Raw genomic sequence first — 27529 nt, 5'->3', positions numbered from 1 at the left:
GATGTGTTGGTTCTGCCTGGAGACTGTGCAGCTAAATGCATATAAAACAAACCGCAAAACAGAGCAAATCTATAATGAGCATTGCAGGTGCAGCGACGCAGAATGAAAATGTGCTTCATGCAAGTCAGCACCCACAAAGAAACTACAGTATAGATAAGAGTGTGTTCATGCTTCAGAGAAGTGAAATCCTACAGTACTGCACAAACACATGGAGTGAATCCAGAGGCCTTTTCTCAGTTTCCCAGTTTGTACATCCTCGATTCCTTTCCTTACCTCCTCTCCTCGCGTCTTAGTCCGATGCAAGTGGAGGAGGCGAGGAAGAGCCGTGAGGAGAGATGAGTCGAGGTAACAGGCATTTAACAAAATGAGACATCCTTGCCTCGGAGCCCTCATTTTAAAGCAAAGTCAATTAAATATGACGTGTGGCAACATGACAACAACAACAACAACAACATAAAACACAGCAAATTAGTGCTGAATGCAAGAGAGTGTTCTTATTGATATAATAATTTGCTGTCAGCAGCTGTTTGCACTTGTAAACATCATGTTATGATTATGGTTGAATTGTGTCTAGCCTACATTCAAGGCAAAAACATCAGTAATATCAAGGTGAAATGTCATGAAGGAATGTGGTTAGAAGAGCGCCTTACAAGGCGCTACACAAACAGTGAAGGGCAGAAAGTTTGATCATGTTAAATAACTATTTATGAATACAAAAGGAACAGTTCGATTTGTAGAGTCCTGCCGTGGTTGAGATTATTCCAGCTGTGTGTCACGCCTTTTTTGTACGTTGTGGGTGCTGAAAACACAAAGGATAAACCGATGTATCCTCGCTTATAGCTCTTCCAGCAAGCCTCATTGCTCCTCGAGATGCATTTCAGGAATTGGGACGTCCTTCAAGATGGAGCGCTGAGATCGATTTCCGGGTCACAAGCCGGAGGAGCGAGGAGACGAGGAGGCACAGAATCGGGATATGAGAATGATCTGATCAGATCTGACTGTGTTTCATGAGTCTGAAGTTTTTAATGGAGGAAGAATATAGCTGATGCTCGACTTGCTCATGTCGACTGACACCAAGTTCGCCTACAGTAGATATCTGATCCGTTATAAGTTGATTCCACAGATTCTATGCAGTGGTGTACATATGAGAGTACAAAACATGGGTCTTCAAATCTCAATTTTTTATAGTTTATTGAACATTAATTAGATTCACTGACTATATCCATGCTGGGTTCGTAAACCCCAAATGAATCATGTTTTAACTGATATAGGTGCTATAGTGAGTTTGATCAAATAATAAAAAACAATAATACTTGTAATGCAGTAGGAAAAAACTAAATACAGAAAAAAAGAAGAAAAATAACGGTGTTCTTAATACAGTGAAGCCCAAAAAGCATTTACAGTAATGCATCAGGAACAACAGGAGAGATATATGTGTACTTATACATACATACTTATACTGGATACACATACACATCTGTGTGAGCCTGCATGTCTAAACATATCATCACATGAATGCACATCCAGCCATCTACATGTACCTGTATGTTTGTATTTCTTACAATATTTAAAAGCTTATTGAGATGGCACCCGTATTATATGTACTTTTTAGATTTGGTTTATTCATACTTTAATTTTGATATAAAAATGTAATTTGTTTGACAGCATGCTTGACCATCACGCGTGAATCATCTTCCAAAGTTTTCCTCCAGGTTTTTTGTGGGAGGTTTTAGTTTCTAATAATGTGGCCTTTGTGAAGTTCTTTGAGACTTTTACTGTGAGGCTATAACAATACGATTAATTCAAGTTCACTTCAAAGTTCAATACATACACCCACACACGCACAAAGGTTTTGAAGAGCATCTAACTGGCCACTAAAAATACTGAAATTGTGAATACAGAAATGTTGAAATGTTTTATACATTACTGCAAACTTTGTTGCATGTATTAGTATGTGAAAATATGTGTGTGCTGTCTTTACTGCAACTGCCCATTATCTCTGTATTTCAGTACTTTTTACCTCCGCCAAGGCCGAAGGCCAAGGACGGAGGTTATATTTTCACTGGCATTGGTTTGTTGGTTTGTTTGTTTGTTGGTTTGTCCGTTTGGAGGATTACTCCGAAAGTCCGCTATGGATTTGAATGAAATCTTTTGGAAGGGTGGGGTGCGGCACAATGAACAATCCATAAGATTTTGGTGGTGATCCGGATCATGATCCGGCTTTGGGAATTTGTTTTAATAACTCCGCTCAGCCTGTGCATTAACACCACAGGCTTTAAGACATGCGCAGTGTAACTGATGACGTGTTCATGACGCTTCACCCTGCCTCTTTCCTTCTGCCTGCAGAGAGAGGAACAGAGAGTGAGCGGGGGGGGGGGGAGGGTGGGACAACTGTAGAATCGGCGTTTTTTTCACATTAAACTCGGTGAAATTACAGTTGAGTTCGATCACCAAGCACACTTGGTGATTGTTGGAAAGAGTAAAGACGATCTGTTTTCGGGGTCTGTGAAATCTTGCCGATACCATTAGGATCACCAGAGGACACAGAGGCACATGATTTTTGTCAGGTTACCTGTTCCATGTCCTATTGTCACGATATAGAGACCGTTTTATAAAAATAACTTTTTTAATCATATTCGCTCCAATCTCGCCTACTTCAGCTTTAAGCACTGCAGCTCCAGATATTTACATTTCTAACAGAACCTATCTTGACCCATGACCTTTTAAAGCTGGTGGATCTATAATCATCAGCTATAATCGTCAGCTATAATATACACGAGACACTAGAGTTTTCATTATACCTTCCTGGTCCTAATCCTCCTCACGAGCATATTTATGACCTCAAAGAGCTTGAAGAAATCATAAAGCAGCTGCTGTGATGTTTCCTCAGATGAAGCTGTATTATCATATATGTGAGAGGAGTGGTAAATGATGAGAGAAAACTCCCCTCTTTGGATGTGGTCTGTGTGTGACCAGTAGCAGCATGTAATCAACCTTTATCTCTGCTTCCTTTACTTTAGCATCGTCTCTCTCTCACACATACACACACACACACACACACACACACACACACACACACACACACACACACACACACACACACACACACACACACACACACACACACACACACACACACACATTTGCACGCTCACTCACATTAAAACAGATGGGATCCTCTTCCCTTCACACAGTACACTGCAAGTAAACATCAAAAACAAGAGTGTAGAGTAACAGAGGAACAGCAGGGGAGAGGGAGTAAAAGAATCATTAAGTTGTCACAAGGGAGTTAAATATTTTCCTTTTCAAGTTTATTCATTGTTAGCGTTTTTCAAGCACAGTTGTTATTATGCACTCATGATGCTGTATGTATGTGGAGCAGTGATGATATCCTGGACCACAGCTGCTGGTTTAACTCTTTGCCTGGCACAGATAAACGTCTTCACACCCCACAACAGGAGTTAGACAGTGACCCATCTCCCCCTCCATCGGCCCATTCAGGCTCACCAATACTTCCCCTCTGCCATGTATAACCATTAATTTACTGCCCCTTGAGCTGTACTGTCTATGGCTATTGATCAACCAGCGCTCCCGGTGCTAATTTAGTGCCCATGATCCGCTGTGTCCTGGGGGAAGCAGGAAGAGGGTATTGATTAACGTACAGCTCTGCTAAGGGCGCTGCTGCAGCACCACTCCACGTCAAGGGGTCTAATTAACTTCCCGAGCTCTTAGAGCACTGCGTTCACATTTGTCCTGCAGGCTGTGCTCTTTTACACTCACAGTGTCTCTGCAGCTCAGTGTGTTGACCACACCGAGACAGTAGATGTGATTCAGTTCCCAGTGCGGTCATCAATTCTGAAAATATATGTGCTGATGGTGCTGCTAGGCAGTTTAAGCATCAACCCAGTTCCATATATACTCCTTTAGTGCATTAAAATGTCTTACTGCACCATTGCCAATAGCATTTATTAACATCTAATAGTAGGAAAAATGACAGCAGCAAATCACACTGTAGTATTAAGTGTTTTTTTTCCATTTTTTTTTAGTATAGCATGTATGGAGACACCAATATGCTCATAGGGAATGCTGTGCTACATTCTTGCTTTCTGCTATATATATATATTCCAATATATATTTGCATAATCATCCTACCCTTTTGTTAGCTATATTTAAAGTTAAATGTTTCAATCTGGGGCACTTTGAGAGCAAAATTAGCAACATTAAGAGCCAAATAAACAATGGTATGCTCAATTAAATCATAAACACAAAAGTGAAGCCAAAACGTCTCGATCACCAGCTGGTGGCTAGCTGTTAGTTTAGGAAGCGCTTGATTTGATATGCTGCACAATTTTCTATGAACAGAACGCGCGTTATAAAGGTCAATATTGCAGGCGATCGTGTTCAATTAAATGCGGGAAGCCAAAATCGTGATCTCGATTGATATTCAATTAATTGTGTAGCCCTATTAAGAGGAATGTTGTTTTCAACAGTCATTCTGAAAAGTTGTATTCAGTGTTTTATGCATTAAAATAGAAATACAAAACAAAGGACCTCCAGAGTTAAAATTGTAGGAATAAAGGAATAGAGCATCTTTTTTTTCTTCTTTTTATTGCTTTCAAACTGCAAACACGTGTGTTGCTTGAATTTCCCCCATGCCGAAATATTTTTGTGACCAAGTCATTGAAAGCTCTGCAACAAAATAATTGATTTCAGATATTTATGAGGCACAACAGTACAACAAATCTAGCAGTGTGAGTGCATTTCATTTTTTGCTGCTATGCTGCCACCCAGTGACTCTCTGAGGTAGTGATCCAGATGGTATTTGCAGTTATTCAGACACCAGAGCAAGAATGAAGGCTTTTTATTTAACAACATGTTAAGACACCACAAATCAACACAGCAACACAATAAAAATATGATAAAAATAGTAAGAAAAATTAAACATAGTCACCGATATGAAAAAAATCAACATTAAATTCAGTAAAGAGATTTGTAGGATTTTGTTTGACAAACATAAAACACGAGAAAACACATGTTTGTGTCTTCAATTTTTTTTTAAAAACAATCCATCTTACAAATATATAGTTGTTTTGCATAAAGGCTGATCAGCATGTTCACCGTTACAGTGTGTGAACGGGAGAACTATGAGAGCAACATCATGAAACCAAAACAAATAACATAACAGCATTGAGTCACAAATTTAAATGTGCTTGTGTATAATGAGAGGATATTTGAAATGAGGGATGAGCAGTCTTGTTTCGTGGAGCAAAGAGAGTTTTCATTCAGCCACAAACTGCAGCAGCAGCTGACTTCACTGATCGAGAGGATCACCTGAAACTTATCCGTGAAATCAGCAGGTGTGTTTGGTTGAGACGAAAACCGACATTGTCAGCACATCATCGGTTGCGTAACTCCCTTTTTTTTCAAATAACCCAGACTTAATTGTGTTAATAGCCCATTATATTACTGTATTTAGTTCATATTAAAAGTCCAATTACTAAAAAGTGTAAACAGTGACTTATTATGTTGTACGGTGCTTCTAAATCATCTATTACATTTTAACAGTTGATTCACTTCATGACATAAAGTAAAATAATGCAGCTTTCAACAACAACATATACGGTTTAAATAAAAGTTTTGGTTGTCAAATTCAATATAAATCATTAAAAACAAAACTTTTTCACAAAAGGCACTTGAGGCAGGTAACATTAAGTTTCATGAGGCTTCTCTTTATACGTTTTTAAGCCTCACATTACTTATTGTTTTTCTTGCACAAATATGAAAACAATTACAAAACTGGAGTGACAGCATTTCTTTTAGGTGTAAAATGCACATATCATTGTTGAGAAAAGTACTAAATTGTTCCTTGCATCATTTTAAAATCATATTCAGGTGTTTTTATCATATATAAGCTACCTAGTGAGATAGAAAAGCCCAATAACTCAATATCGGGCGCAACATTTTAGACAATCTTGCAAGAAAGTGTGACTTTCTCAGTTACGCATAATCTCCTCCGGTCATTTCCAGTCGAGGTAGTTCGTCTACATAATATATCAACCCAAAGCTTACACTTCAACTTACAGTCCAACACTGACTGAGACAGAATTTGGATCTGGTACAATCTCTCTTTATACTAAGCGTTGACGTCAAGACAAGAGGTCAATCATTAAAAAAAAACATTACTTAACACTAGTGAACAATCTCAAAGTTAAAGCTTGAGTTAAAATAAATAAGGCTTCCACCAAAGTTAACTTTTTGGCTTCCTTCTCTTAAGAAGTGTGAGATAAGACAGTCAGTATTTAACTGCAGGTTTTGGGTCAATAAAATATGGAACACTGAATGGGGAGTCGCCAGACAAGTGTTGCCCTCCTCAAGATAATCTACCCTCATTATCGACCCTCATTAGCCCAATTCAGCTTTATGGAAGCAGATCAAAGGCACCATTTATAATCTCCAAAACTCTTGTGAGTCGCCTGCTCCAAGATAGTTCAAAATAATGTCAAATGCATTGCTTAAAAGAATATTAACTCGTTCCTCAGCCTGTAGAGATTATACGAAATCCCAGCACTGATTATTTGAGCTCAGTACACATCGGTACAACATTAACCCGCTGCCTGGATCACATCACTCACAAGTGAGTCTCTCTGAAGCACTGCAGCAAATGCATTGGGAAAAAAAACAACAATCATAACACAATGCATTTAAGAGGACTTCACAATTAAAATGCATGTAAAACATGTAATTTGAACTAAAATGGTATTTGTCTGGTTCTGTTATGCTTTTAGTTTGTATTTGATCACTTCTGCTCATGTGTGTTCATGTGAAGGCTGTTCAGGCACTGGGAAGTTAAAATATCTCCAAACACTCAGTGTCTACATCTCCCCTCTATTCAGGCTGAGACTCAAGCTGCGTCCCAGTTCAGAGGCTGGATCCTCTGAAGGACCACCTGAACCTGCAGCCACTCAGGTCAAAACTAATGATGCATTCAGGCGCTCCACGTCAATCATCAAGTCAAACATTTTTAACTTTGTACAGGCAGCTGCCCCCAAATGGGGAATGACGTGTAAAAGACGGTGACACACTAGAACAAGTTTCGTAACACTTGAGTTTAGAAAGTTTCACAAGACCGACAACTAGCAAACAGTGTTAAAGGGTAACGGTAAATATATCCATTGAACTTTTTGAACTTTTCCTGTTATGTCTTGGGATTAACAATACAGCCAGGCTGCTATCAAGAACAAACAGTGAGAGGTTATGTCTAGCTTATACTACAGTATCTACACAATGCAGTGCTTCTTATTGCTGACCGCCAAAGCAAATACTCAAATTTCTCAACTTTACATGTAGATGAGGATTGCCTGAACGCTACATTAATCAACAGAACAGCACAATGTTTTACAGGTTTAAAGGCCACAAAGATAACTCTGGTTGTGGACGCCAACATTTAGGCCAAAGAAGGCTGCATTTCCCTGCTGTGTTTGGAGGAGACTTTCAGATGGGACTCTTCAGCCCCTTTATGACATATTTGATTAAGAAAAGTGGCCTCTAGGGGTTCACTCTATAGATATTATTAAGCTAAGTTTATTAAGTATTAAGCTAAAAAGTTAATAAGCCTCTGAATGTCTCAAATGTAGATACATAATACACTCTTATTTACACGTTGCAAGAGAAAACATCATTACATACACTAGATATTTGTACTGATTAATCAACCAAAGGGGAGGAGATAATCATTTAAATGTCTCTTGTTGTCTTTGGTTGGAATGAGCACCGGCATAGTCAAGACAGGGGAACATAATCACTCATCATATCTTAATTAAATTAAATTAACCTTTAGTAGATGGACAAAATCTCAGATTTTCATTATACACTTTGTACAAAGTACAAAGGATGTTTTCATACTGTTGAAGTCAACTGTAGCTTGAGTTTTTAAAGTACTACAAATGTACAGTGGGCGTAAGATACAGTAACGAATCCATCCTTTGGTAGAGCAAATAGGATAAAATTATAATTTTATGATAGAAACTTAAAGAATGTGTATCCATCACTAAACAGTACCCTTGATTAAAAACCCCTATCACAGGGTTTGGTATGTAGAGACGCACAGACGTGGCCATGGCAGTATTCCTGGTCATGCCACTGAAGTAAACAAGGTTTCAGACGCTGGGTTGTCTAGGTTTTGTTTTTCCGGCAGGGGATCCTCAGCATCCAGGTCTATTTTGGAAATTATCGATGTTTTAAGTCGCTGAGGGTTAGAGAAGGCAATATTTTAGACACAAACCTTTTACAAAACTTTGTTTAAGCACATCTGGTCAGCTCAGGCACAAAGAGAGAAAAGGACAAAAGAGTTACACTTATTTCTCGTCCACAAGTATTAGCTATAGCCCCAGCTCTGCACATAACACTCTAATATCCCCTGTTAGACGTTTCAGCCACATTAGTGTTGTGACTGTACACAATGTTGGTCTGTTGGTCCACTACTTTGATCCAGACTAAAATATCTTATCAACTATTGGATGGATTGCCACGACAGTTTGAACAGACATCCATGGACCACAGAGGATGAAGACTATTGACTTTAATGTTTTCATTCAGTACTTTGGTTTGTGACCAAACACCTGCAAAACTATGACATTCACAGATATACAGGACATATTAGGGCTGTCCCGAATACCATTTTTTGGGCTTTGGTGGGAAATATTCAAAGGTATTCGAAGCTTTGCGGCGCGACGAAGCAGGCTGACATGTTCTTCTGTCTGTCAGTCTGTCTCCATCTCCCCTGTTTCAGTGTCCGGGACAGACTGCCGCACTACTGCACACACACGCACACCTCTACACACCACAAACAGCGATATCCGTCTGAGAATAACTAATAATATTTAATGTTGAATATAAGTAATGAATAATGTTGTGGGATTATTCCTTATTTCATGGGCTACTTGGGGATTTATACATTATGATTACATACTACAAAAAAAAGCATTAGAACTGAATTAGAGGTCGACTACCATAGCAACAGTCAAAGCTTCATAAAGATTCGGCTAAGCCCTAATATATACTTTGTATTTTGTGCTAATTAACAAATATTGCATGCTGACACTTGAAACTAAGATGGTAAACTTTATGCCTGCTATTCATCAGTACGTCAGCATTGTAATTGTGAGCAGATTAGCATTGCTGATGTTAGCATTTAACTCAAAGAACTGCTGTGCCTATAAGTACAGCCTCACAGAGCCACTAGCATGGCTTCAACCATTTAGTCTTATTTAAAAGTGCAGTGTGTAGGATTTGGTGGTATCTAACGGTGAGGTTGCAGATTGCAACCAACTGAAACATCTTTCATGTGCCAAGCGTGTAGGAGAACTACGGTGGCCGACGTGAAAAAGTGAATGGCCCTATCTAGAGCCAGTGTTTGGTTTGTCCATTCTGGGCTACTGTAGAAACATAGCAGCCGGCTCTATACACTAAAAATAACATACTTATTAATATTATATTAAATTTCTGCCAATAGATCCCCCTAAATGTTCCACACTGTTCCTTTAACCTATCATGGTAGAGAAGCACCTGAAGAACGATACACATGCTTCATTCATTTATGTCTGAATAATGACTCTTGTACTCACCTGAAGAAGTGAGCCTTTGTTGCTATAGATCTCTTGAATCGCTCCAAGTGGGATCCACACTATGGAGACCAGTGAGACGCCCCAGCCCACACCTTCAGCCCATCCTGGGTATGAGTACTTCCCATAGTGAGCAGGAGTGTACTGGACGATGCTGGACATCAGTATACACTATGAAGGGAAAAGGATAGTCTTAAAACCATATTAAATAACCATCATTATTCATATTACTGTACAGACACTCCTCTTTAAACCTCACCAGCACCAATAGAGGACAGAGCAGCAGCCAACAGACACGAAAGTAAATGAATGGAGTTTTTCCTTGCATCCTCTTGATCATGGTGCAGATACCTGGGACACCTGATGGAAAAAGACAAGAGCTGATTGAACACTTGAGATAACCACTAATTTAGATGTTTAGAATTCTGTTTAATAATTAACCAGCCACAGCAAATCCTGGTAGCTTAGAAGCCTAAAACCATAAACAGGACATCTAGGTTTGAATCAGTGGGCTACCTCCGGGTCTGAAAAGTGAAGCCAATGCTGAAGTGCCTTAAACTTGCATTCTTTCTAACAGCCAGCAGGGGGCGACTCCTCTGGTTGCAAAAAGAAGTCTGATTGTATAGAAGTCTATGAGAAAATGACCCTACTTCTCACTTGATTTATTACCTCAGTAAACATTGTAAACATGAGTTTATGGTCTCAATCGCTAGTTTCAAGTCTTATTCATTACAGCATGATGTTCATTTAGTGAATTATGGTCCCATTTGGAGTGAAATAGACCATAAAGCAGGGTATGCTTTAGGGCGTGGCTACCTTGTGATTGACAGGTCGCTACCACGGCGTTGTCCAGTCTGGGAGTTGTCAGTGTTTTTGTCTTACAAATATAACCCTTTCACAGTGTGTTCTCAGTTCATGAAAGTTAATTGTAATATTTTGGTCACCTAAAATGTCTTATTCAGTGTTTGGTTGTACTTAGCTCCGCCCTCTCGCGTCACTTCTGGTTGCAAAAAAACAAGATGGCGACGGCCAAAATGCTGAACTTGAGATTTCAAAAACTGTAGTCCACAAACCAATGGGTGACGTCACGGTGACTACAGTCTATGGTTTGAACTTATGAATGTTATATGGATCTTACCAAAGATCCAGCAGACAGCGACAACTTCAAAGAAAGCCAGGAACATGAGGGAGACCACAGCGGTGTAGTGGTCCATCAGCTGGAACACATAGATACCTCCCTGTGCAGGAAGGAGAAGAGAGAGAGGCCAAAATGGTAAAACCGTCACTAGTGATACAACTGTTGCCCCATGTAGGCTACCAGGTTTATCTGAGAAGAAAAAGAGTTTTGCTGTTACATACTGTACCTTGGTTACATGAGGAATCCCCAGGATAAAGCCAATGATGCACACGACCAGGGTCAGCAGCTCTTCTCTCTTTAGAAAAGCCAGAACTTGGGGGCCAAACTCGTCTTTTATGAATGTAATAGCCACTTCAACATTGGCGAACTGTGGCATACAGAGAACACATGCTGCGTTTTAAAATGTATGTTTAGCAAATGTTAGCATGCTAACACGCTGAACTAAGATGGTGAACATTATACCTGCTTGTTATAATGTTCACCATCTTAGTTCAGCGTGTTAGCATAGACTGTATATAAAGATGGACGACATGACAGCTCCCCAAAAGTGAAGCCAAAACATCTTGATCGCCCCCTGGTGGCTGGCTGCAGTAAAGGTCATAAAGCCTGCCTCCTCCATGTTAGTTGATGGGACATGGGCCAAAATAAAGTCAAAGTACACGTCAAATTAATTTTCCCAAAGACAGTTTCTGTCATTTTATGTAGTTCTTATCACGCTGATGTATGTTAAAGTGTTAATTTTTCTGATAAGTTTGGTTTTAATGAGTCATTTGATGCTATAAAAAGGGGGTGAGACGTCATGATTGACAGCTGTGAGTCTCTCTCGCTAACAAACTGCGGCCGTGCTCAGCTCGCAATTAGTTCAGGCGGGTGTGTGATCAGGACTTCAATACTACAGATCCACCGCCTAATGACAACTGCGCAGACTCTGGCTCCAAATGACGTCAAAATCTCAAGATGGAACTCCCTTATCTTGGATATTTTGGCTTCACGTCTGTACAGTGGGAGGAAGTGGAGACGTGTCGTCCATCTTTATATACAGTCTAAACATCAGCACTTAAGCACTGTCATTGTGAGCATGTTAGCATGTTAGGTAGCATTCAGCTCAAAGCACCACTGTACATACATACAGGCTCACAGAGGCGTTGGCATGGCTGTAGACTCTTGTTATTTGATCTGGTTGGATGGCCTGTTCATCTTTTAGCAAAGGGCAAAATGAATGAGATATCGATCACCTGAACTCACGCAGATTGTACTATAATTTTTCTATACTTGTACCAATATATAGCCTGACCATTTTAAATACACATAAACTTCTGGGAAAGGAGTAAAGTAGTTAAATGTACCAGTAAAAATACAGGAGAAAAATAATCACATAATAATCACAATCATTCTAATGGATATTTGTACATTTATGCTAGTTAGAGTCTGACAGTCAGTTAGGTCTATTTTGACCACACACGCCTCCTAAATTGTAAGTGAGTAATCATGTTCATGGCCAAAAGCTGGACACAGTTAGGTAAACAGTAACAGAGATGTGGTCAGCCTGGATGTGCACAGTTGTGAAAAGCGGGAATAAATCTTGTGTAATTTTTTGGACTACATTAGTTGAGTAAGGAAAACATCCGTTTTGGTTCTATATCTCCATGAGCATGCCGTCCTCCTGACAAACTACAGTCAAGTCACTGTGTTTATATGAGTGTTAGAGATGTTTACCTGGCTGTCCAGGCCCAGACACAGCAGCATAAAGAAGAACAGAGGGGCCCACAGCTGATAGGCAGGCATGGTGGAGAGGACTTCAGGGTACACAACAAACACCAAACCAGGACCTGAAACATGATACAGTAAAAGTAGTTTTAGTACTATAAGATGCAAATGTACACAAATATACACAAATTCAGCTGGTAGCTGCCAAGAATTACACTTCAGTTTGTGTACAGACTAAACAGATATTATATGTTTATGAGATGTGCTAATAAACGGTCTTTGTTACCTTTGGACAGAGCCAGGCCAGCTACCCCCAGTTTACAATCTCTTCAGCTTGTGTTAACCACACACCCTATTTCAGGCATCCAACTAAAAACCTATTTAAAGAACCCACTGACTTCTAAATGAGGTAACCAGAAGTGCAAAATTGCTAACTCATTTTCGGGTTTTAGGACTCATTCCTGCAGCACTCTATTGCAGCAGTGGTTTTTTTATCTTAAACCGGGTATTGTTTTGTAGAAACAAACTAAAAAAAAAATGTCGCCAGAAGTCACTATGTGGAGTTTAACTAAAGATTGTATAAAACAATGTATTTCGCAAAGTGATGATCATGACCTTTTGCTGAGGGAAATGAGAAAACTAAATCTACACCACCATAATATGACATAAATCACCTGTTGGCCTGATCTCATAGTACATTCATCTGCAGCTCACCGAAGCCAAACGTGTACCAGTTGGGCTGAACCTTTTCTAAACAGCTAAATTGGCAAAATACTAAATAACTAACATAATTACAGTCCCATTTAGTTTCTTCACAACCACTTGTTTTTTCAGTTACTGGTTGAGGAGGCTACTGGGATATGTTGTAGGACCAGTTAATTTCGTCTTGGCGCCAGACATGAGATGTTAAAGAGCACCAAGGGATACTATTTCATGGCGAGACCAAACAATACTTTATTGAGCTCTAAGGTTAATAAAGAATGAATGATGGCGTGAGTTACGGCTACTGGAGTTAGATTAATTAGTGTTACCTTGTAAATTATGTATCCAGAGAATTTCATCTTAACAGTCTTTGCTTCAAAATATATATTACAGCACAGCGATAAACCTGATTAGTGTGTTTATTGTTAGTTTGGCATTTAAACATAATGCAATGCTAATGTGTAGTGTGATTGTAGCAATCCCATTAATTCCCCGCCTGCAGTGTCGGGGTTACTGTCCTGAAACTCAAACACTGAAAGGATTTCGAAGTATTTCTTTTCAAAAGAAAATACAGTGATTGGCCAACAGCAAATGTAACCATGATCAGGAAGGTCAATTGAGGTAGTCGCCATTTGATGGATTGGTCAGAGCTGGCACGGGTATAGCGTTTTATCACCTCACAGGATCCTTATCTGAACCAGTGGTGGAACACAAGTTGTCTCTGTTTTTAATAATGCATTGCCTTAACTGACAAACCTCCTGCTCCGATGTTATTTGAGCATTCGGTTACTGAAGCCAAAACTCCCTCCGTTTTTTTTGTTATTGTTTTTTTCATTCAGGTAACCTAAAACCCTCTTATCTCAACTCACTGCTGATCCAGACGTCTCGCATCTTTGGTTAAGGGATTCACATGTCACTACACACACACACAATAAAGTTGTGCTCATGTTGCAGCTACATATGGCGGTAATTCATAACAGCTGCACAACACATGCAAACTGCACGTGATTATCATAAAGTGGGCATGTCTGTAAAGGGGAGACTCGTGGGTACCCATAGAACCCATTTTCACCACTTTGAAAAAGGCCATGGCAGGTTTTCCTCGCCAAAATGTAGCCAAAGTTTGGAGCGTTATTTAACCTCTGTAATGGCAATTTTCATATCTGCAGTTTAACACTGTACCTTTAGACAATCTCAGGGCCTCACATGTTCAACTTTGTCACCATCGGACAGTGACCTGGCATTTTAGTTCTCTGTAACTGCAAACAACAGATTGCTGAAATACTTGTTATGTCTTGTGATGCTCTGTTATCTGCTGTGTGCTGACGCATTGATACACTTTCTATCCTTCTCTTCTTTTCTTCTTTGCACTTATCTTCGTGTTATGCTTTAAATGTATAAATACTGACTACTCTTTGTATTCGGGGCTCTCTTGCCACAATCCACAACAGGTGGCTGTGCTCGTGAGTCCATCTGCAGATGCTTTACTTATTAATGTATGCTTTTTTATTAAATTCACTGAAAGACAAGTTGTTACCTTGGTTTGTGTCTTGTTTTAACAGAAACTGCCACCACACCTCTTTCGTGACAAGTTGTATGACATGGTTGGTACCAATGGAAACCTTAAGTTTCATATGATGCCAGTATCTTCACTCTAGCTTTAAAACTGCGCCCGCTACAACCGCCGAAATACCGATTGCAATAATACGTTAAAGAAATGAGTGGCGTTATTATCGCGTTAACTTTGACAGCCCTATATATATACAGTATACAGTATATATTTCTCGTATGGGTCAAGCTCCAAAAATACTGGATTCTACAATTCCCATAATGCAACTCAATAACGTCTTTCAATAGACCTTCCCTGCCTCCTAAATGTCCACTTCTTTCAAACCCCACACATCCAGTTAGTAATGCAGGCTTTACCCTAATGGCACCATCAGACTTAATTTTGTTTAAACTTACAAAGCTTCTCCACAGTCACAGAAGACATTATACATTATACAGGCTGAGTAGTACTCCTCAAGATGAGTAAACTGAACTTCACGTGTAAAATCAGTGGAGTGTCGCTTTAAGAAACTGCACACGTCAAATATTCAAAGCAGATGTGCACATATGGAAATCTGTGTCTTGTTTTGCCATGGAACGAAGAAAATGTCCATCTCTATTTCTGTAACATGACATCCCTTTTGTATATCACATCAAGGCAACAATAAAACAAAGCAATGAGATTGTGGTGCGGCTTGATGCTTACCATCTGTAGCTATGTTGTCCACTGGAAGGTTATGTATAAAAGCCATGTAGCCGATAGCTGAGAAGATCACAAAGCCAGCCAGGATACTAGTGAATGTGTTGGCTAATGATACAATTAAAGCATCCCTGGGAGAGAGGGAAGATGAAATAAACAATGTTACTACAGTTGCAGTGTCCAAGAAACTTAGGGAAACAAAGGTAGATTATGAAGCAGACATTTGATTGTCAAGACAGCTGTTTTAAGCTTTTGTGCTGGAGCAACAAGCTCTCAGTTTTTCAGAAATGATTGTAAAAATTTTAATAAAAAGTGTCTCTGGCAGGTACATATTGTAGGGAATTTAAGGTTTTCTGGTATGGTGTGCTGAGGCCCTTCTTGTTCTACAATGAAACTAGTAATTTCCTTTCAAACTTTCTCAGTCTCTCGCTGGTCGACCGGTGTTGAGTCTAGCAGACAGGGTTCATTTCATTTCTCTGTAACCTTTCTAGAGAGGAGCTGAAGCTTATACCCACACAGGAATCACAAGAAATGTAGAAAGAGAAGACCAAATTTGAAGCTTCTCCCATAAACAATGTGTCCTCTTTGTTTGTCTGCTGCTGCAGGCAAAACGGCCGTATGGAAACACAGACAGCTGAGAGCACTGCTGTTCAACTCGCAGCACATTTTCAAGTTTATAGTGGAAGGTCTTGGAGTAATTTGTGGTAAAGGGTAAATATTTATTGTATTTTTAGACGAGCGAATCAGTTGTATTTTTGGAAGTATGTGATGATGCCCTAATATGTACACTGAGGGAACCAATGAGAAACCAACACAGTTGTTATTGATAAGATGTTCATAGTCAAGCATACAGCTTTTCCAAACAGAGTATTAAATCCTTACCTGAGAATGTTGTTGTTGAACTTGTTGTAACTGGCCATCGAAATCATTGAGCCAAATGCTATTCCAAGGGAGTTAAACACCTGGGCGGCTGCATTAACCCAAACCTATGAAGGAGATAAAGGAGAGCAGAGGATTAACTTCCGTGTAGTTTCATTTAATTGAGTTTTTAAGGCCCTTTTTACTCTGAGTGATGTGGTCTTCCAAGAGCAAAACATTTTTCGAGTGTGTTTGAGTGTTTTAGCAGGTTTTTCTTCTCAACTTCAACGTTTTAATTTTTTTTTATAGTAAATTTAGGCTTTTCTGTCATCCAACGTCCATCAGTAAATACTATGCAGCAGTACATTTCGTTGCAGTAAGATAAAAAGGTTTCTTTTTTTTCAACTTGTGTTCTAGATAAAACAGGCAGGCACACTGAACAACAGAGTGTGTTTACCCCTGCGACCGCTAGCAGCCCTCGTCCCATGTCATGTTGCTTTTTCATACGTCAGCAGACTAATTCGCCTGATCTTTGCGGGTCTTTAGACTGCTATGGAAACGCAAACAACAATGGGCAGAAGGAGCCTTTTAGTTCCTTGAAAAGTAGTCCCGAGGCTAAAACTACCAGGAACTTCTTGGTGGAAAACCGGCTTATGTGTTATTTTTCAATGCGCAGGATCACTGCAGTTAACATTTACAGTACTATACCTACATTTAGCAAGTATCCAGCTTTCTTGTTGTTGCACTACTGAAGGGTCAAGAAAGACTCAGCTGTAGCCGGTCCAGACTATTCAGAGAGATTTGAAGCTCCTGCTCAGGATCTAGTTTAGTTTTCTGTCCTGAAATTTTATTCTGGCAGCTGTCCCTAAAATCTTCAAAGCCAAATTCTTCATTTTCTAAGATGTCCTGCGTTCACCATAAGCTGTTTATTGAGTGCAATGACCTCTGCCCCTCTTGCAGTTCTGGCTTTTGCTGAGTTTGAAGCTTAAGCAAACACAAGACAAGAGCCTACTCTCTGAAAACAGAGGCTTCCATCTAAGATGATGAATGATATTTGCATTAAATCCCCAGCTCTCTGACATATAGAGACAAGTTAAATATAAATTTGATACCGTATGAGATAATAATTAATTTGATTTAAACAACTAAAAGTTGGTTTCAACTATCTGATGCCAATGTGTAACCAAAGTCTCACAGGTTAGCCTACTTTTTCACCCATTCATTAACAGAGTCTCACCTTCACTTCAAACAGTTTGCCCCAGACAGGTGTCACAAAGTAGAGGATACCATTCATGGCTCCAGGAAGCTGCACATTATTGATGAGCAGGGCAAACAGGATGAAGTACGGAAATATAGCAGTGAAATACACAACCTGTGTGACACAAAGAAGCAGAAATTGATTAATGTGTGGGTTTGTTGTGTAAATGAGGTTGCAACAGTTGAGCTACTGTGGCCTGTTTTCAGTGATTCCTGTGAGGATGATTTGTGTTTTCCATTCAAGGAAATAGCTCAAGGTTTTTTTTATCAAGTCAGATAAAACTTTCCAGTTGATGAATTACTGCACAGTATAGCACATAAAATTGTAAAAGGATTGCAATTGCTGGTAGACACCCAATTTCAAAGCTTGTCTCTGGCCGAGCAAACATGCTTGTTTTGCATCTGAAGCTTGAGTGTTATACATGAAACTATATTTATCTGCTTCATGAGTAAGCAACAAAAGTATCAACCCAATCTCACGGGTAGGCGTATAAATAGCACGACATTACAACGACATTCCTCGTGTCATGAGGACACATTTTAGGCTTTTCGCGTATCATTAGGTTAGTTAGGTTGAGGCAACAAAAGCATTCGCTTAGGTTTAGGAAAAAACGTCATGGTAAGTACATAAAATAAGTAAAATATGTACCGTAACAACATAAGTGCAGAAAACACATCACAAACTTCACTAAAAATACGTGACAAACGTCATTAATGTAATGTCAGAGGACAAAGAATTGCTCACACAAAGAATGGGACCAATTAAGCATAATTGCCACTATGCATAAACACATTTTCTGACCTTGCCAGTGGATTTGATTCCTTTAAATATGCATAAATACACGATGACCCAGGAAAAAATAAGATAGCCAAATAGTTCCCAGCGAATGCCACCAGATTCTTCAATGCCATTGGTTTTCTGCAGAAGCCTGTGACTGGAAAAAAGGAAAAAAAAGTGTGAAAATACAAATAGCAAGTGATTCCCATTACTGTATCCTTAAAGCCCCGGAAAACAAAGCTTAGCTAATCTGCTTCATCAGGACTGTTTGGGTGAGGTTTGGTCAGATTTAATTGAAAAACAACCCTACAATTGTCAACAGATTTCGTTGCTAAATCCTGATTGGTGTACAAAAGTACGTGACATCACGTTCAATGGGAAGAGCACAGACAAAAACACTACATAACCACACAATTTGACTGTTATCAGACCATTAAATAGGCGTTATCGGTCGCTATAAGTACCATAGATGCGAGTCACTAGGGGCCTACTATGCCTACTATGTTAAAAGCAACACGTTCTAACACGTAAAACTGAATGAAACGCCACGTTTTGAGCAGAAACAACAACTTCTTTAGGTTTAGGCAACAAAACCACTTAATTAAGTTTAGGATCAATTTCCCCCGACTTCCTCCCAATTTAGAGTTTCACGTTGTCTATACTAACGCCTGACTGCTGCTTCTGCTACTGTCATAATTACAACGGTCATTAGAGGTCGCTATCATCTCCTTTTATACCTTCTTTCTACCATCTACCATGTGAATAGATGATAAAACCTACTAGTAGGTGTAGTAGGCCCCTATTGACCCACATCTATGGTGCTTATAGCGACTGATAACGCCGGGGGGAGAAAATCTAATATCACGTTATTTTTAACTCTCGATATCAGTATTGCGACAATATTGACTATTGGTGCTTTTACAAAATATTTACACAATGAGATTATTGATAAATAATTATCAGTAATGAGGATATAATGACTAAGTGGGTAAAGGCAAATAATAGAACAGCTAGAACAGACTGGTAAGTTCAGAAAAGGGCATCACTTTACCGTAATGCAGAATTTAAAACCAGGAAAAGACAACACTTATGCCATATTAGGATATTACAATATCCAAAATCTAAGACGATATATCACGATATCGATATAATATCGATATAATATCGATATATTGCCCAGCCCTACTATTTAATGACTAAAAACAGTATAAGCGGCTGATAACTCTCTCATGTGAAATAACCAAAAATAGGTTTTCAAGACCTTTAAGAAAAACACCACATGATTTTAGTGAGGGCTGTTTCCTCCAACTATATAGGTGGAGTATATTTCTATTCTTCTCACTCAAAGAACTGTTGGCTGGCAGACTGCAGGTGGGTGGTGTTGCCGTGGAAACCGCTGGAGCAGTTTTCCACAACATTCCAGGTGTTGTTGCAGGAAGTCCACGGGAGGGTCGCTCCGAACGAGTTGAAGAGGTAGTAAAGTGCCCAGCTCATGAGCACATTGTAGTACGTGGAGAACACGAAGGAGATAACAACTGTGGCCAGACCAACACCTGCAGAGTGACAACAAGGGAGGGAGGACACAAAGTGAGGGACAACTCCACACAAATTACACCATCTGTGGGGAGGAAGTTGTACACTTTACTTCTTAAAACTGTTATAAAATGTCTCTCATGCTCCATATTCTGCAGTGAAGTGTCAATTATTTGGGTGTAGGATTATGAGTGTAGTCTACATCCTCACGTAAAGATAGACAACAGAGAGGAGCCAGTATCGCGGGTTAATCTGTGGTCAGTGGTGGCCAAGATGACCTCAAGCAAACTCGGCCACAGATAAAAGGCATTCCTGGAGCCATGGATTAGAAATTCCACTGTGTCGTTTTGGCCTGTGGATATAACCGGCTCTTGACCAAGCGGGTAAAGGCGAGATCAAAGTCCTCCAACAGATGTAAATTATTCAGTCTTTTAACACCTGTGGTTCTTAGCTTTGTATCAGATTAAGTTTGGGGTGTGTGTCTGCGTGTACCAAAGGTGTGTTTCTGTTTTTTACACCTGTCTCCTCCTCGGGGAGCATTCAGAGCAATGACTCAGCTAAAGGGCTTGGCCTCTAGAGTAGGTAGAGGTACATTATTTTGCTCAAAGACATATCAGTATGGTGTGGACAGGGAGGATTAAACCTAAACCATTTTAAATACAGGAAAGTATCCTCTATAAGACACGTTTGTTTCTTCTGTATAAACTGTAATTTTTGGAAAAACAGCACTATTTTTTGTACTATCTGAAACGACAAAAACAACACTTTTAAATTCTGATATCAATACTTATAGCAATAGTTAAACATTTTGGGAAATATGCTTATTCACTGACTTGCTGAGAGTTAGATGAGAAGATCAAGACTATCATATGTATGGTAAATGTGTAGCTGGAGTTAGCAGCAGGTTAGATTAGCTTGGCACAAAGACTGGAAAACGGGGAAACAATTAGCCTGGCTATGGCCAAAGAATCTGCCTACCAGCAGCTTAAAGCTGCAGTCGGAAACTTTGAGCAAAAATGATAAAAAGTTATTTTTATAAAACTGTCACTACATCCTGACAGTATTGCATGACACAGATAATCTATGGAAAAAAGCATGTTCCTCTGTGTGTGTGACAATTCGCCCTGTTTGCGAGGGTTATGTGCCAGATATTCAATTTCTGAACTAAATGTCCTGGAGTATCAGCTGTTTGCCAGGCAGCTTGTCCTGGCCAAGAAATAGTCAGGTACATACCTGTACATAACCCCCCTGTAATGGCGAAGGGTCATGTCATGTTTTGTACTGAGCCACGCTACCTGTTTCCCCTGTTTCCAGTCTTTATGCTAAGCTAAGCTAATTGGCTGCTAGCCCCAGCTATATATTTCCCATACTGGGGTAGAAAGGCATCAACCCACTCATCTAACTCTCAGTAAGAAAGTGCATTTCCAAAAAATGGATTCCCGTTCTTGATCTTTTGCATCATAGCCATCTTTGTCCTTTGAGAATGATAGAGAAATGTTTTCTCGCTGACGGCAACACCGTCTGTTTTTCAGTAGAATATAAAAACTTTGCCTGTTGAAAACATTTTGTTCTACTCGTCGTTGTAGACTGGAATGCCATGCTCTGCTGGATCCAGTGTTGCTATCTGGTAAAATGGCTGAAAAACAGCTATGTGTCATCATAATGACAGAACCAAAGGAAACTCACTCTGAGCTCCAGGATCAGCTAGAACCACTATGTATGGTCCACGTTAAGCGCTCCTTCCTTTGTCATTGCCTGTTTGCCTCTTTCACTGTACACATCTAGCTTACATGGCTGACTGCTCCACTGGTACACCAGACACACTCCAAGGGGTTAAGTCATTTTAAACTGCCAAAACATATCAGTCTGCCGGAGTCAAAAACAAGGCAGAGCTGACAACGATGGAGGGAATCTATAATAGAGCTATCCTCTTCTGTCTCTTCTTTATTAGTTTATTACCCTGTCACGCCCTCACCTGTCCACTAGGTGCCCTCGTTGGGACAAATGAGACAATCAACAATGTAGTGACAGAAAATTTAACCAATTCAAATCATAGATTTATGTGCTGTGATTAAGCATACTGCAGTGAATTAGACATGAGCATATTTGTTGATTTGGGATAGATATTTGTGGGCACAGATCACAGGTACATCACAGCAAACTGCACTGAGTTGCACAGGGAAATCATTCAAATGAACATACAGAAAAAAACTACCTGCTTTTGGCCCTTGTTTAGCACAGAGCATTAACCAGGAAGAAATGAGTGATAAATCAAGGGAAGGACCCATACGTTTTGACCGGGTAGATAATCTCTGTCTTTAAGGAGATAAGAAAACTATGGAGACAAATTTTAAGTTAGAACAAGACAGACAGCATTTTCAATTCACACTCATTAGTATTGATTGTTGATGGCTGGGCTCTTGTTTGATCTGCTGTCACATTTCACTTCATTCATACATTTGATTACAATTTTGCAAATACCTCCTGGCGTGTATAATTTTCTTCAACGGCACTGTAAGCCTTTAAACAAAACAACCCATTACACGGATCCAGATGATTTGCCTGATGTTTAGAATTTGTTTAAAGAACTGATGTAGACTTGATGCTTCATGTGCCACATTTGACTTGTTTATCATTCAGATAAATCAAATCTAAGGTTATTCAGTTCTCGGTTGATTTAATGATTTCTTTCTTACTGATATACATCTCAATGTTCATTCAATTCCAGAGGGATGTATGATTACAATTTCAAGATACAGAGGTGAAAAAAGACAGTGATTACAGCAGTGATTGAAATGTTCACTTGACAAGTTCCCATCCATCAACATGTGAAAACAATCCATTTATCAGACAGAAAAAGGGCAGATTTCATTTCAAAAAGGAAACAGAAAGCACTGATGTTTAGTCTGGATTTGGATCCAGATCTGCACCAAATCTACAGAGACAGATAAGCATGGGGTACCAGAAACTTTCATTTAATCAAGAGCAGTAGGTCATGAATAGTATAGGGTGTGAGGTCATGCCCTATATTATAATAAATATATAATATATTATTAATAAATTAATAAATTAAGAAAGTATTTAAAAAACATTCCTGGTTTTAAAAAAATAAAAAATCACTTGCTTCTTGACACATTGCCAAACTTTCACCAAATCTCAGTGACCACCAATCAGGACCAACAAATAAGCCCAGAATAACAGAACAGAAATACCACTTTACTTGAAAAATGTGTGTATTATGTGTACTGTAAATAAGATTTATGCTGTACATGACACAGTGACTTCAAACTCTACAAGGCTACTGAAGACTACACTACTACAGCTGAAGAGAAGGGCTTCGAGTATGATGATAAGGAGAATTTTAGAGGTTTTCCAGTTTGGCAGGACCCACTAGTTTGGCCTATTTTTCTTGTGTCTGTCACATGAACAAGTATCACCACTCCTGGGGCGATTAAGAAAGGGGTGTCTGCACCTATGCGAACAAGACTGTGCAAGATTACAATGCATTCCTGTCTTATAGATGGATCTAATACACTGATATAATGTACATAATGTACTGCTGTTTGTTTGATTTTTCTTTGTATACCTGTGAGTCACCACGTAGTTTCCTGCTGTTTGTTCTTACAACCACCTGTTGATGGGAGCAGCACTTGGGTTTTTGTAGTACTTGTACAACTACAAAATTGTGCACCAGTAACTAGCGCTAACTTTCACCTCATGTTTATTGCTTTAAATGTATTACATTTAATCAAGCCATCATTACTGCATGTAGAAACACCACTACAGTCTACTGCTTCTTTTCTTATTTCTTGTTTCCCAATCTATTTGGCTGTGCAAGTTCTTTCCCAAATATTTACATTACTGACTCACGCCCTAACAAACAATTGTTGTTGCATAGCTACAGTAATAACCTATTCTCTTCTTCTTTCTTTTATTTTCACTTTTTGCCGCAAATATTAAATACATAGAAATGTGTCCGCCTCTAATGAAATGTTTTGGATTAGTTGATAGGGCCACATTTATAAATCAGATGAATAGTTCAAAAAACATGGAGCTCTTTGTTTACATACTGTATCGATCAACTGGGATTTCAGGGACTGTTGGTTAATAATTCACTTTTTTGGGACCTAAATTTGGTCAACAATGGATTGTAGTATCATTTGTATGGTAACAACTATATAAAGAGATTAATATTACATGTTCAATCATTACAGTTACCACTCTCAAAATGTAGATAACCAAAAACAATGAACTCTCATTCCCTGACATACTTTTTCATGGTCTACTTTCTCTGTTTTTGCTTGATAAAATCAGAGTTGCAGGAACAATCTGATCTTATCTGAGTAAGTTTTCTAAAGTTAATAGGGGACTCTATACAATTGACATCAGCAAAACACTGATCATTTGTGCCTGATGCATGTATACATGCAGCTGCTGGGCATTGACTTTGTATACATACTTCAATAGCAATATTGTCTCTTTGCAAGACTGTCGCCAAAAATGTGAAAAAAGGGAAATTGATCAGATGGTCATCCTCATCACATGAGAGGAGCCTTTGGCCTGGAGAGTCACTCACCTTTCAACAAGGGACAGATTTTGGCGAGAGCATGCACTGGCCCTAAACGTGTGTACTGGCCAATAGAAAACTCCATGAAGAGCAGAGGAATGCCACACAGGAGCACCATGATGAGATAAGGGACCATGAAGGCACCTGAATCACAAGAACAGAAAAGAACAGTGGGTGGCTGATGCTACCAGTACCTCCTGGTTATGTAAAATATTGAGATATACAATAGCTGTTGTGTCATAAGATAAAGCATACTTACTGTATAACGAGTTTTCTAATGACCGTAATACTGGTTAAACAATTATTAGAGCTTAAAAAGCTGTTACTGCTCAACAAATTTTTATTTATAGATTGATGTATTTAATAAAAAAACAAAACATAGACTGTATATAAGAAGTGGGCGTAGTCACCGTGACGTCACCCATTGGTTTGTTGACTGACGTTTTTGCAACCACAAATTACACGAGACGGTAGAGTTTGGCACGACTGAACGCTGAATAAGAAATCTTCAGGCGACCAAAAAGGTTATAATTAACTTTCATGAGCAGAAAACACACTGAAAAGGTTTAAGTTCTAATGGTAGAGACCTGTCAATCACAAGGTAGCCACGCCCTAAAGCATCCCCTGCTTTATGGTCTATTTGACTCTAAATGGGACCATAATTTACTAAATGAACATCATGCTGTATTGAAGAAGACTCGAAACGAGCGATTGAGACCATAAACTTATGTTTACAATGTTTACTGAGGTAATAAATCAAGTGAGAAGTAGGGTCATTTTCTCATAGATAGAAGTCACTCCTTGCTGGCTGTTAGAAAGAATGCAAGTTTAAGGTTTAATCAAGTTTAATCAAGTGCTGGAGCTCAACAGCCACGTGTTTCACAGTGAATTGTGCTGAGTCATTCTTGTTCACAACACAGATTATGTTACATGAACGAGAGATTTACTTCTATAATGCCTCTGTAGAATGATGACGTTAATAAACATACAGTTACCACATCTCTAACATGCCAGCTGCCAGTGTGTGTTTGGACACGCATGCAGGTGAACAGGGGAGGGACTCTTTATATTACCAGAAGGTGTGAATTACCGTCTGTAATGTGTTAGCTCTATGTCAGACTTGGCAACCTGTGCAGGGTTACCTTGCCTCAGATTGTGCTGGGATAGACTCCAGCCACCTACAACCCTGAACAAGATAAGTGGTTTACAGAATGGATGGTTGGTTGGCAAAAAAAATTTAAAGAATGGAAGATAAACACTAATTGACACGTGCTTCAATTTTAATTTCACAATAAAAGCTTAATGGGGATTGTCATGCCTCACACTGGTTATGACTGAGACTATTCATTCTATGAAAAGGCATATTCATATTAGTCAGTTAATCCTGCATGTGACTGTTCTTCATGCTAAAGACTTGTGGGTTGTTTAAGGAACTTACTCACCCTAAAAAAGCTAAAACCTTTTGGCAGTCAGAATAGTAGGACATGGACATTAACTTAATGTTTGGCATATTATTGGTACATGGTCATTACTTGTGAATTACTGTATTTAATATACACTTTATTAGGCACAACAGTTTAATCTATTACAATATAATCTCAGCCAAAAACTTTTGTAATGTTCAGTTTTTGGTGTCAGAAAATAAATTCAACTACATGTTTATTACTGAGGTGATAGTTGAGAGTAGTGTTGTATATTATGTTGAGATTATATTTACATACATGAGGGGGCAAAATATGAAAACCACCTCTGAGTTGGAGCATATATACTGTACATTTGTATTCTGGAGGTATCGTTCCTATACAGAGGGTAGTTTAGTTTATTTATTGACTAAACTGTTTTATATTTTAATAATTTATTTATTTATTGTGTTGAGTTGAATGTGCTACTTATTTTGTACTGTAATTACCTTGTGCCTGTTTTACCTTTTTTCTTTTCTTAAAGCTGACTCGGTGTAAACTGCTCAGAATTACAATGTACTTATAGGTGCAAATTGCAAATAAAACTCTTGAATCTTGAGTTTTGGTGGCTATACAACAGCAACGCCCTCAAGTAGCCTTATGCAATATAAAGGGCTGTATATATTTGTATAACATTTGTATCTCTGACGAAGCTTTTCTCCCTTTTTTAATCCACTCTTGCAGCCAGTTCACGTGCAGATCAGGATCATTACAGCCCACTAATCCTTGACCTGTGAGCCTCAGACAGCCTTACCTCCACCGCTGCTGTAGCACAGGTATGGAAACCTCCAGACATTGCCCAGTCCCACCGCGTACCCCACCGTGGCCAGGATGAACTCCAGCCGGCCACTCCATGTGGGTCTCTGCCGCTCCGCACCCACAGTCTGCTCTGAGGGCTTCAGAGCACAATCCCTCTCACCAAGGGGGATCTTTTGATTTCCGGCATCGACCTCCATCGTGGTCTATTATGCGATTGGATTTTTTTTTTTTTTTCAATTAACGGTGCTGCTCTATAGGCTACACTGGATCATACATCCAAAAGATAGAAAATCCGGTTATATTTACACCGACCTGACTGCATCGATTCTGTTTCATAAGCCCGGACCAGTAAATTATCCTCAGGTAAAAAAAAAAAAGTCTCGATGGTGGTCTACTCAGACCATAAACTGAGACCGACAATAAACTTCCTGGACGTCTGGTTACCTACAATGATCCTCGGTTTTTCACTGAGAGCCTATAATAATAATAATGCATCCAAGGTCAGCCTCCTACAAACGCGATGACTGGAGACATGCACATGTGCAGCCCACCGCTTTTGTTCCTCATTCAGAAAATCCGGTTTGGTGTAATGTGACATAAGTGCAGATGTCCTTTTCCATCCTTGCTGCTCCTCCGGTCTGCTGTCAAGTCAGACAGTTTAAAGCACGCCTCTTTTCAAAATAAAAGCCTTGTTGTTGCAATAAAGCCCTGATGTGAACAGATGTGTCACGACGTAAGTATGTTAATTCTGGCCATGAGGTTGCACTTTTCACAGACTGTTTGGCACAGCACTTTGTTTGTGTGGAGTTGGCATGTTCATATGTGACTCTGCCTACATGATTTTATTTTATTTTATTATTATTGTGTCATGCATAAATAATTTGCCCCGGCCCAAAGGGGCT

General features: G+C 39.3%; 1 protein-coding gene across 3 annotated transcripts; it reads right to left on the bottom strand.

The window, feature by feature from the left end:
* Positions 1-1172: 1172 nt before the first annotated feature.
* On the bottom strand, positions 1173-27293 carry LOC141769177 (sodium- and chloride-dependent GABA transporter ine). 3 transcript variants are annotated; one of them, XM_074637990.1, is made up of 13 exons: positions 26623-27293; positions 24418-24552; positions 19651-19861; positions 18333-18465; positions 17511-17645; positions 16298-16401; positions 15422-15546; positions 12475-12587; positions 10985-11125; positions 10759-10858; positions 9880-9980; positions 9624-9791; positions 1173-2340 (listed from the first exon to the last, which is right to left on the bottom strand). In XM_074637990.1, the coding sequence occupies exons 1-13, from the start codon at positions 26822-26824 to the stop codon at positions 2308-2310; spliced, it is 1701 nt and encodes a 566-aa protein (XP_074494091.1). In that variant the 5' UTR covers positions 26825-27293; the 3' UTR covers positions 1173-2307. The 3 variants fall into 3 exon arrangements, with proteins under 3 accessions (XP_074494091.1, XP_074494090.1, XP_074494092.1); XM_074637989.1 differs by lacking the exon at positions 1173-2340 and adding an exon at positions 4846-8245 and having other exon boundaries at positions 26623-27291; XM_074637991.1 differs by lacking the exons at positions 1173-2340; positions 26623-27293 and adding exons at positions 4846-8245; positions 22057-22176 and having other exon boundaries at positions 24418-24558.
* Positions 27294-27529: the final 236 nt, after the last annotated feature.

This window comes from Sebastes fasciatus, chromosome 6, assembly GCF_043250625.1.
Source record: "Sebastes fasciatus isolate fSebFas1 chromosome 6, fSebFas1.pri, whole genome shotgun sequence".
NCBI classification, from domain to species: domain Eukaryota; kingdom Metazoa; phylum Chordata; class Actinopteri; order Perciformes; family Sebastidae; genus Sebastes; species Sebastes fasciatus.
This window is presented reverse-complemented; position numbering and strand designations above follow the sequence as displayed.

Excerpts from the sequence above, each read along its gene's own strand:
- LOC141769177 (XM_074637989.1), bottom strand. The coding sequence starts at position 26,824 with ATGGAGGTCGATGCCGGAAATCAAAAGATCCCCCTTGGTGAGAGGGAT. Across the intron at positions 15,547-16,297 it reads TTCAACAACAACATTCTCAG|GGATGCTTTAATTGTATCAT; the intron begins GTAAGGATTTAA and ends CCTCTCTCCCAG. Across the intron at positions 12,588-15,421 it reads GGACAACATAGCTACAGATG|GTCCTGGTTTGGTGTTTGTT; the intron begins GTAAGCATCAAG and ends ATCATGTTTCAG.